The sequence below is a fragment of the Opisthocomus hoazin genome, chromosome 7 (assembly GCF_030867145.1).
Source record: "Opisthocomus hoazin isolate bOpiHoa1 chromosome 7, bOpiHoa1.hap1, whole genome shotgun sequence".
In the NCBI taxonomy this organism is placed as follows: Eukaryota; Metazoa; Chordata; class Aves; order Opisthocomiformes; family Opisthocomidae; genus Opisthocomus; species Opisthocomus hoazin.
The window spans coordinates 34,752,013-34,763,838 of NC_134420.1; the positions used below are offsets into that span (position 1 = coordinate 34,752,013).

General features: G+C 45.9%; 1 protein-coding gene across 1 annotated transcript; it reads left to right on the forward strand.

Annotated features, from left to right (window-relative positions):
• Positions 1-6,716: 6,716 nt before the first annotated feature.
• LOC104334258 (disintegrin and metalloproteinase domain-containing protein 20-like) lies at positions 6,717-9,140 on the forward strand. Its single transcript, XM_009939859.2, is given in 2 exon segments — positions 6,717-8,181; positions 8,184-9,140. Coding segments are annotated over 2 exon segments (2,172 nt in total). The 3' UTR covers positions 8,891-9,140.
• The last annotated feature ends 2,686 nt before the right edge of the window (positions 9,141-11,826 follow it).

The following is an 11,826-nucleotide window of genomic DNA, read 5'->3' on the forward strand; positions in this document are numbered from 1 at the left end:
TGTTAATTCTTTCTTGTATTAAAGAAATTCCTCTGAAAGCAAGATGCTTAAGAAGCACCAAGGCCATCATCACATCCACCCCATAATGGAAAGGGGGATCTCCAGGAATGAGACATGAGTGGTGAGGAACCTCAGGAGTCCTTGCTGGATTTTTGATGTTCAGAATAAAGTCCTTGGAAACGGTCATTACAGGAGCTGAATTTCTCTATAGTTATTCATTATTAAGAACCTGTATGTCATTTGGAAAAATCACAGAATCACAGACTAGTAGGGGTTGGAAGGGACCTCTGTGGGTCATCTAGTCCAACCCTCCTGCTGAAGCAGGGTCACCTACAGCAGGCTGCACAGGACCTTGTCCAGGTGGGTCTTGAATATCTCCAGAGAAGGAGACTCCACAGCCTCCCTGGGCAGCCTGTTCCAGGGCTCCGTCACCCTCAGAGGGAAAAAGTTCTTCCTCATGTTCAGACAGAACTTCCTGTGCCTCAGTTTGTGCCCGTTGCCCCTTGTCCTGTCACTGGGCACCACTGAAAAGAGTTTGGTCCCATCCTCCTGACACCCACCCTTCAGATATTTGTAAGCATTTATTAGGTCCCCTCGTAGCCTTCTCTTCTTCAGGCTGAACAAGCCCAGCTCCCTCAGCCTCTCCTCGTAGGGGAGATGCTCCAGGCCCCTCATCGTCCTTGTAGCCCTCCGCTGGACACTCTCCAGTAGCTCCTCATCTTTCTTGAAGTGGGGAGCCCAGAACTGGACAGAGTACTCCAGATGGGGCCTCACCAGGGCAGTGTAGAGGGGAAGGAGGACCTCCCTCGTCCTGCTGGCCACACTCTTCTTGATGCACCCCAGGATCCCATTGGCCTTCTTGGCAGCCAGGGCACACTGCTGGCTCATGGTCAACCTGTCATCCACCAGGACACCCAGGTCCCTCTCTGCAGAGCTGCACTCCAGCAGGTCTGTCCCAAGCCTGTACTGGTGCATGAGGTTGTTCCTCCCTATGTGCAGGACCCTGCATTTGCCTTTGTGAACCTCATCAGGTTCCTCTCTGCCCAGCTTTCCAGCCTATCCAGGTCACGCTGAATGGCAGCACAGCCTTCCGGTGTGTCTACCACACCTCCCCGTTTGGTGTCATCAGCAAACTTGCGGAGGGTACATTCTAACTCTTCATCCAGGTCGTTGATGAAGAAGTTGAACAAGACTGGGCCCAGTACTGACCCCTGGGGGACACCACTAGTTACCAGCCTCCAACTAGACTCAGCGCCGCTGATGACAACCCTCTGAGTTCTGCCATTCAGCCAGTTCTCAATCCACCTCACCAACCGCTCATCCAGCCCGCACTTCCTCAGCTTCCCTAGGAGGATATCATGGGAGACTGTGTCGAAAGCCTTGCTGAAGTCAAGGTGGACAACATCCACGGCTCTCCCTTTGTCTACCCAGCCAGTCATGTCATACAAAAATGTAAGCAAGAAAGATGACTAGACTGCACTGTAACGAAGATCTAGGTTTGGGTTTGTTTGGTTTTTTTGATGAGAGACAAATTAACTACTGACACACTAAGAAAAGAGTTAACATTACTAGGAGAAGAAAGATATCTTGATTATTGCTGAAGGCACATACAGCTGTGGTCAGAAATGGATGCTAGCACACATAGTATGAGCAAAGTATTCTACCAGTCACTGGACTTCACCTAAAATAAAGTGTGTTGTACAGCTCGGTGCTTGAAAAAAAAGTCTGAAGTAGAGGGATTTGAAGAAGGGCAATAAAATGAGTGGGAAAAAATTTCTCCTATGAAGCCACTGGGAGGACCAAGACTTAAGTTCCTTAGGAAAGAAAAGACAAATACCGAATTTTTATAAAACTGAGTACTGTGAAGCAAGTAGGGTAGAGAAGTCTTGTCTTTTTTTGTAGTACAAGAATAGAGGGACAAGTTAATGAAGCTGAATTGGAGTTACATTTAGAATGAAGCATTATACTCCGTTCCCAGAATTGGAGCTGATTCAGAGATGAAGGTGGAACTTGAAGGGGCAGACTGTCCTCGCCTCTCCATCTCTTAACAGCCTTTTTGGTTTCTGCAGAAATGTCTGGTATTGGCTGGTGTCAGAGGGCATTAAAAGGATGGACTTCTGATCTGATCCCATCTGAGTTCAAGTGCCAGCATCTAAGCTACAGAGAGGGTAGAAAATGGCTTCTGTGCATGAAACAGTGCTTCCACTGGAATGATCTTTTCCTGAGAGAATTATGTTTTAATGCAGTGAAGGGATGTTACCAATGGATGTGGTGATTTCTTAGCTGTCCTTCAATGCTGAAGGTGTGCTGAATGAGGGAATGAAATATCTTCTGATCCTGTTACTTGTTGACAAGATATTCTAAAATAATTTTATCAGTTAAGTGAGCTTTGATATTAACTTACTCAAGTGACATTATGTCAGATATTACTGTTAAAGTAATTTACTGCCAAAAAGCTGTTAAGCAGCCATCTTCTAGTCAGTCAGGTTCTTCAGCTTGTGAGAATCTAAGCTTTTTCTTTCTGGTATTTATGCACTGTCTCTGTTTTTGGAGCCAGAGTGCTGAAGTCAAAAGTCCGTCAAAGGACTTTCAGTATTTGTGAAGCTCATGGGTGAATGGCAGATAAGCAAGAGATTCTGAAATTTGTCCTGTGTGTTACTTCTTTTGCAGAAAGGAGAGATTTGGTTGTGCAGGAGAGCTAGCTTTACTTTTACTCTTAGATAATAACCATTCAGACTTTAAAAGGGCTTTTCTTGGCCTAAATTATAGGGTGACAGGTGCCAAAAATGACCTGGAACTCTAATACAGACGTTCTTCTGAGAGCCTGAAAGCACGTACAAATGTGTGCATACACATGGACAGATACACATACACGTATATACATGTGCTTATATATACACATACATGCAAAAATCCAGCCAGACTGTAGGGAGAGGGGCAGTCTAGTGACCTCAGTTCACTATGTGAAGCTAATGGTGTGTCAGATGCAGCACAAGTCATGTCTTTTTCAACTTTTCACAAAGTAAGGTCTGACAAGGCTGTGTGTTACTCTTGCCTATTCCTCTTTGCCTGTCTGCCCCCCTAATTCCTATTTTAGTAACCTTTTCCTAGCAAAGAAAGTTAGATGCCATTTTGACAGTCAGTACGTGTTGTTTGCGAAAGCAAGGTGTACTTGTAGCAAGATTAGAAGGGTATAGGCAGTAGCAGGGACAAGGCAAAGGGGAGAGATTAGCTTTATTCCGAGACATGGAGGTTTCTTGTGAGAGAAATGGTGAAGGTACGTTATGCAAATAGATTGTGGCTTCGCTGAACAAAAGCTAATGTCATACACATGTTCAGATTTTTTGATATTTTTTTCAGCTGCAAAGCAAGTGATGGTAACTAGGCATTCATGGTTCCAGACAGTTTTTTCTTGGAGATGAAGGTGAATTTTTAATAGCAGTGTTGCCTTGGTCCTGTCATCATGCACAGAACAAATGGTTGCTTATGTGACAAGCATCATTCTGTAGCCGAATGTGGATCGTAGATGGGTGGGTGGTGGGGAGGAATTTTTGCAGTGAGATGAGTTACGATGTATTAGTGATCTCTCAGCAATCAGAGGGCTTCATTTCTTTCTGCCAGGACAGAGGACTTCAACCTGTGGTCCACAAGGCTGCTGGGGATCTGTGACCTGTTCCTAAAGACTCAACAGAAGAGAAGTGAGAAAAGTAAACCTCTTGCTGGTAGGATTCAGTTCTATAGGAGCTTGCACCTTCACTGGAAATTTTAGGGGGCTACAAGGTTGAAAAAAAAATTTTAAAAACACCTACCAAACAAATGTTTCTGCACTTGAAGTAGCTACGGATTGCTGCGATATTTTTTTCCCTGCTCCTACTGTAAGGTCAGTGATTTTTTTCTTCCAACCTGCCCATTGTCATATAATGAGAATCTTTGACTCCCCTCCCCTTTGATCTCTACCTGATAAGAGGACAGAAGTGTGAGGCTCTGGTAACCTGAACACAGCAGTGTCATCCCTTTTTATGTGATCTCAAAGCTGAAGGTCTTGCTTAAGTGCTCAACACAGCACTGCAAACTGTTGACACTTCTCCAAGAATAACCTGCCATGAGTTCAACAATGGAACCAGAGTACTTTCTACTCTTAACTATATAGTTACGTTTCTATTAAAAGAGAAACAAAGTAGTAGGCAACTTCTGGGGAAGGGTAAGACACGACTCTAGCAAGTTGGCAGAATGATTTAGTAGTGCCTTTTCTGTAACTTTAGGAGTTGTCACCCAGCAGAAGTGTGCATTTAAAAATAGTGCTACACACACTGCACACAAAGATCATGTAACAGGATTTTTCTGTTATAGTTGCTGTAGTCTGAGTGATAGTTATTTCAGAAGACATAATCTGATGTAGTTCACAGCCTTGGAATATGAAACTGATACTTGACAAGTAGTGGACAATTATTTAACAACTAAATGCACATAAAAGACTTGATAGAAAATAGTTACTGTAATTTTAAAATTGAAACTAATAAGAAAATAAGGCTAACACAGGTCACGGGTTCATTTTTAGGTAAAGCACTAATGAATTTCAAACAATATACAATTATGGATATCTAGAAAGATCTTTCTAATAGAAGCAGGCATCCTCCCATTTTCATTCCTTTAATCTGAGGTGCTGTATTATAAGTATGCTACTAATGCTGGCCACACTTGCAATGAATGAGAAAGGTGCCAGTGCACAGAACCTGAAGCCCCTTTGGACAACTGTTGGTCGCCTCCACAGCTGTTGGTTGGGCCTGCCCTGTGCCCAGCCCACGCAGGACCCTGGGCCGTGAGGCGGTAGAGGGAGGCTCTGAGGGTTCTGCCAGTTGCTGCTCTCACTGCTTGGCCTCTTGAGGGGCAATGCCTGTCTTGGGCAAGTGAAAGTGTTAAGTGTTGCTGCCCATGCCAGGGTGATGGTCAGCACCCAGGCATTTGTGCTGAGAGGCAGGATCCCTGAGATGGAGGTGGGGTGGTGGGAGGGTGCACCTCCTGCAGCTGAGAAAGATAAGGGTCATAGCAAGTTGAACTTCATCCCAGATGTGCTTTTACTGCTGAAAAGAAAGTTGTGAAGAGTTCCCAAAAGATGACAGCTGTGTCTATGTATAATCCTGGTGCTATGTGCCAAAAAAACAGTGTGCATAGCTGTGCTGCACAGGACATCCCGTCTTAACCACAATCCAGGTCACTGTCTTATAGCTGTGTCTTGATGGAGCTGTTCCCTAAAATAGGGATGGCAGCCAAGGGGTGGATGTACCTGTAAATGCTCTCTTCCCAGGGCTATGCAGGCACAAACCTTTAGAAAGGCCATGATATGGGAAAATGGCTGCTGCACCAGTGATGTCTGTGATTAAGGCACATTGCTGTAGGTGTGTAGCACCTGTGGCATAGATAGGCTTTATGCTTTTATACTTGATGCTATTAGTTTGCGTCTATGTTATTGAAAGTAGTAGAAGAGAATTCCTCCCTGGTTCTACCTTTTTTTGTTGGGGGGTGTGTGTATAGCTGTAGTAGCTATAGTAAGGCACCATACTAAGAAAGGGCAGCAAGGGGTCCTAGTGACCAGCAAGGAGACGCTTATTTATGTACTATTTCATTTCAGACCCTGAGCTTTTCCAAATATTGTTTTGAGCTGAAAGAGCCTGTTTCTGATCTGCACTCACAAATTATCCTTTAATTAAAAAAGGGAAGAAAGTAAAAGAGAGACCTTGAGCTATTAAAACAGGTTTTCCCCCTTGTGGTTTAACCCAATGATCCCTTTGCTCAACAAAAATGAGGAGTGTGAAGCTGAGCTGGGGCCCCTCCTCACCTGCTGGAGAGCAGCTCTGCGGAGAGGGACCTGGGTGTCCTGGTGGATGACAAGTTGACCATGAGCCAGCAGTGTGCCCTGGTTGCCAAGAAGGCCAATGGTATCCTGGGGTGCATTAAGAGGAGTGTGGCCAGCAGGTCGAGGGAGGTTCTCCTCCCCCTCTACTCTGCCCTAGTGAGGTTCCATTTGGAGTACTGTGTCCAGTTCTGGGCTCCCCACTTCAAGAAGGATGAGGAGCTACTGGAGAGAGTCCAGCGGAGGGCTACGAGGATGGTGAGGGGACTGGAGCATCTCTCCTACGAGGAGAGGCTGAGGGAGCTGGGCTTGTTCAGCCTGAAGAAGTGAAGGCTGCGAGGGGACCTAATAAATGCTTACAAATATCTGAAGGGTGGGTGTCAGGAGGATGGGGCCAAACTCTTTTCAGTGGTGCCCAGTGACAGGACAAGGGGCAATGGGCACAAACTGAAGCACAGGAAGTTCCGTCTGACCATGAGGAAGAACTTCTTCCCTCTGAGGGTGACGGAGCCCTGGAACAGGCTGCCCAGGGAGGTTGTGGAGTCTCCTTCTCTGGAGATATTCAAGACCCACCTGGACAAGGTCCTGTGCAGCCTGCTGTAGGTGACCCTGCTTCAGCAGGAGGGTTGGACTAGATGACCAACAGAGGTCCCTTCCCACCACTAACATTCTGTGATTCGATGTCTGCTCAGAAGGAGAAGCACCAATGGGACGCCATTTCCACAGGGAGAAGGCGAAGGGGGCCGCGATGCCGCTGCTTCTCCCCGCCGCGGCCCTCCCCGCCCAGGGGCGGTTGGAGGCCTGGGGGCAGCTCCCTCGGGGCAGGGCACCGTCCCCTCACGAAGTGGGGCACCGGGCAGCGGCGATGGGGCCGCTGCTGGGTTTGCTGGTGCTGCTGGGCCTGGCGGGGTGCCTCGCTGCCCCAGGGGACCCCTCTGGGGAGCTGCGCGTCGCCGCGATGTGGGTGACGGTGCCGCGGCGGTTGAGCCCCCGGGCCGACACGAACCCCCTGGCCGTCTCCTACTGGCTGGAGGTGGGGGGGCAGCCGCGGGTCCTGCGCCTCCGGCCCAGGCAGGGCCTGGTCTCCCACCCCTTCACCTTGGTCACCTACGGCAGGGATGGGGCCCGCTGGGAGGAGCAACCCTTCGTGCAGGACAACTGCTTCTACCAGGGCGAGGTGCAGGGCAGCCCCGGCTCCCAGGTGGCCCTTGGCACCTGCGGCAGGGGCCTTCGCGGCGTCATCTGGGTGGAGGATGGCACCTACGAGATCGAGCCCATTCCCCATGATCCAGCCTTCCGGCACATCCTCTACCGCATGGAGGAGGCCAACAGCCCCGTGGGCCCCACCTGCGGGCTGAGCCCGGAGGAGCTGCAGCACCAAGAGGCTTTGCTGCCCTGGTTCAAGGCCCCCCAGGCGGAGGAGGAGGAGGAGGAGATGCTGAAGGACTGGTGGACACACATCAGGTATGTGAAGATGGTAGTGGTCGTGGACAACGTGTGGTTTGTGAAGTCGGGCAGGAACGAATCTGAAGTTTTGAGGCAAGTCATAGAAATCGTCAACATAGGGGACTCTCTGTACGAACAGCTTTCTGTTCGGCTCTTTCTTGTGGGGTTGGAGATCTGGACCAAAAGCAACCTTATAAACATTACAAACTCTATCGGCAAGGTACTTGATGACTTCAACAGATGGCGGAAGTCTGACCTGTCTCCACGGATGCGCCATGATATCGCTCACTTATTTGCATTTCAGAGCTTTGGAAGAAGCCTGGGATTGGCGTTTCTAGGGTCCATATGTGATAACCAGTGGTCATCAGCTGTTGCTTCCTTTACTGACAGGAAGTTGTCTTCATTTATTACCACGTTTGTCCACGAGCTGGGCCACGCTCTTGGGATGCGCCATGACCGACATGGCTGTAAATGCAGACGAAAGAAATGCATTATGTACGAAAGCGATGCTGACACCGATGCGTTCAGTGACTGCAGTTACAAAGACTACTTTGACCTGCTTGGGCGTGGCGCCAGCTGCATTCGTCAACCACCAGCACCCGGCACTTTCTACACCATGAGGCGTGAGTACTGTGGGAATAAGATGGTAGAAAGCAGAGAGCAATGTGACTGTGGTTCAGCATCAAACTGCAGAAAGGATCCTTGTTGTCACCCAAACTGTACGTTTACTGCAGGTTCAGTCTGTGCTTCTGGAAAATGCTGCAAGAGCTGTCGGGTCCTTCCAGCAGGAACGCTCTGCAGAGCGAGTACTGGTGACTGTGACCTGCCAGAGTATTGCAACGGGACTTCCCCTCGGTGCCCGCCGGACGTGTACATACAAGATGGAGCCCCTGCAAAGATGGTGCTTATTGCTATCGAGGAAAATGTGCTTCCCATAGTAAACAGTGCCAGCATCTCTTTGGCAAACAAGCTAGGCCTGCTCCTTTAGATTGCTTCAAAGCAGTGAATACTCGAGGTGACCGGTTTGGGAATTGTGGTATTCATAACAATATCCATTTTACGAAATGCAGTATTGAGAATATCCTATGTGGTAGGATCCAGTGTGAAAACATCGACAAATTGCCTTTCTTGCAGAACCATGTAACGCTAGTCCAAACCCCTGTTGGTGATAAAAAGTGTTGGGGTCTCGACTATCATGTAGGGATGCCAATAGCTTATGTGGGAGCTGTGGAAGATGGCACACCATGAGGTAGTGATATGCTTTGTATCAACAGGACATGTACCAGCATATCACGGCTGCACTACGACTGTAACGTGACAAAGTGTCATGACAGAGGAGTGTGTAACAATTGTAAGAACTGTCGCTGCAGATATGGCTGGGCTCCTCCGTATTGTGAATGGAAAGGATTTGGAGGCAGCATTGACAGTGGACCCCCTCCAGCCAGGGAGATTTTTCAGAGAGCAAAAATAGAAGCAACACTCCTTAGTCGTCTTTTTCTTTGTATCCTTGGAGTAACCATTACCGTATGTTGCAAATGGGAAATAGTAGGCTGGCTTAGGAGGAAAAAGGCCCAATTCCACAGAAGAACATAGCAGTTGTTTCAAATACTGGAAATGCCAGTAGTTCCTAAAGGAGAACACCTGCTGGTGAGTCAAAATCCACCACAAAGCACTTGCTGAAGACCGCCAAGCAGTAGCTTTGGATGCTTCTGAGGAAATCTCCCTTGAGCGGAGCCAGCTGATAACTTGTCAAAATAATTCAACACATTCTGAATAGTTCTAGTCTCATGTGATGTCATTAAATGCAGAGTAAATGTTATCTTTGTTTATTTTAAGTTAATAAATGCAGGCAGTAAGGCATGCTGTTCTTTTTTTCTTTGCACCTTGAGTCCTTAAACTGGTTAGGAAAACTGTAGGTATAGCTTTTATGCTTCATAGCAACAGTTCACAAATGTAAACTTGTTAAAACAGGTGTAAAGAAATTATTTGCTACAATTTACTCCTTCATCTAATGTTTTCTCCAATTCAGGCAGAGAGATGTTTGTGAACATCTTGTTTCTGTCATTAATAACCAAAGAGAAAAAACTGCTCTTGCAGTCTAATTTAATTCACGTCTGTGACACTCAAGCAGGCAAGAAACGGATATTGCGGTGAGATGCAGGTAGGTGTCTGTGGCATAAGCCCTTCCAGCTGTTTCCAGGGAGTAGCTCTTCAGGAGGGAGGTAGATTGTAGGGAACAGGGTCTTCATTTTGTGAGATGGTAGAGAAGTATCATCCAGATCGCACCAGTAAGCATTACATTTCTGAACTATCAGATATCTGTCAAGAGTGTAGTGACACCAAACTTCACAGTCACAGATTATCTTTCTTTTCTGGAAACTTTCCAGTGCCTTGACTGCTGGGTTCTTCTGAGAAGTGCTATGTATTTTATTGTTGCTAAGAAGAGCTGTCTGTGAGGTTGCACAAGTTAACTGGATTTCTGAAATATGTGGAACTATTCTGCACGTCTTCCCCACCCAGAATTCCTGCAATGTTTGACAGATGTTTCATCTATCTTAGGGATTTTTCTTGATTTACTATGTGATTGCTTCTTAAGCTGTTCCTGAATGTGTCCTTGCAGCTCTACAGAGTGCCGCACAGGAGCATTGTATTTTTCATTTTTTTAACACGAGACAAAATGTGTCTAACTTATGAAAAAATACAAGAGATGTGGAAATACCATGAATTGTATTTTTATTATTTATATTATAGCAGTGACAATCTTTCAACCAGATCAGCATAAAGAGGAGTCTGTAGTCCGGATTGACAGTGAAGACTTTATTCTACAGGACTGGTGTTTCTGGATTTAGGGCTATATTACACTTGTCTGCTACCAAAGAATTATTTGTATTTGAAAAGCAAAGACCACATTTTTAGCAAACATTCTATAAGGGCAGGATAAGTACCCCAACACTTGCAACATTTAGGAAGAAAGAAGTTGGTGACTCTACAGGTGATGACGGTAAACTCTTGCTCCTCCCAGGTATGACATTTAGGTTTTTAGAAGACACATTTTCCTGTTGTTTTTTCTTTTTTTTTTAAAGATTGTGTTCTGTGTCTAAAAATGGCTGGTTACATTATGATTGGATGTTAAATACAAAGGATGTGATTCATGGTTCTTCATGTCTTTTTGTCTAGAGCAAATGGGTCCTTAAATTGTTATCTGTATTTGTCTGGGGAAATGAGGTAACACATTGTTTGTTCAGCAGGCTATGCTTATTGTCTTGATACAATGTGGATGGTTTTGATTAGATGAAGAAAACTTAATCCTGCATTTATGTCAAATGACAAGATAACTGCCCATTGACTAACATCCCAAATTTATTCTTTACAACCAGAGACTTTTTTTTGGGGGGGCGGGAAGGGGGATTTGTGTGAGTTTCTTCCCCTCAGAGAAATAACAATCTTAATTCAGGTGTGAGAAGCAAGAGATGTGTGACAAACAAGGGGGAATGTGGATTAGGTGAAAGATGGAGATAAAAGTAACACAAGCGCTACATCCATCACCTTCCAACTAACCATGCACAACTGGTAAGTACTGGCAGACTTCTTTATTTTGCTTTTTAAATACATAAACATCAGTGGTAGAAGTCTCAGGCTTCCACCTTGATGGCCTGCTGTTGTTGATTTGTAGTATACCATAAATTGCCGAGTGTAGATCTATACTGAGACCAGAGGAACACTTAAGAGAGTCAGGGTGTTCTTACAGACATGCATGCTGAAGAGACAGAGGTGTAAATGAAAGCACAGTTTAGGCTAGAAAGCTTATTTGCAAATGCAGTTTTGGGAGAGACAAAGCAATAAAATGCTGTTGTTTCCTTTTTTCTCTCTGTGCTTAAAGATTGATCTGAAAAGCCATGACTGTTAATTGAGAGGAGGCTTTCAGCAAGCTTTGGACAGGAATATTTCTGTAGGCTTTTCTTCTATTTCTTTTTAGGCCATATGAGCAAGACAAACATGCATCCCAACAAACCTAGTCTATTATCAGATGTGTGAGCTCCCTTGCTAAGGTTTTCTCCTTGAAAATGTTGTTTCTCATTTCACCATAGCAATGAATAACTTCATACTTCTGGTGGTTTGTTAGAAATGTCCTACTACTCTGTTGTGGTGTGAAGGTGAAAGTCTTAAGTTCAGTCCTAATCTTTCTGGTCCCTGTGCCCACCCCCTCCCCCCCCTCCCCCTTTTTTTTTTAATTCTCATTTTAATTGCCTTTTTTAATGTTTTAAATGAATGTGAGAACTTGGCTAATGTACAAGTCACTTGAACATGGAAGAGGCAGCCTACAAATGCTGCTGTGCCATCTCCCAAGAGATGCCCATCAGTCTAAGATGAGAAATGGTGCTGGAGGGAAGTGTCTGACTGTGGAGACACATGAAATGCTCTGTGCCAGTGCAGCAAGGTATTAAGTCGTAGGTCGCTGTTAATCTGTGGTGGGTGAAGTCTGGAGCTGCCTAGGAGTAAGTTACGACAATGATTTACCTGTGTTTCTT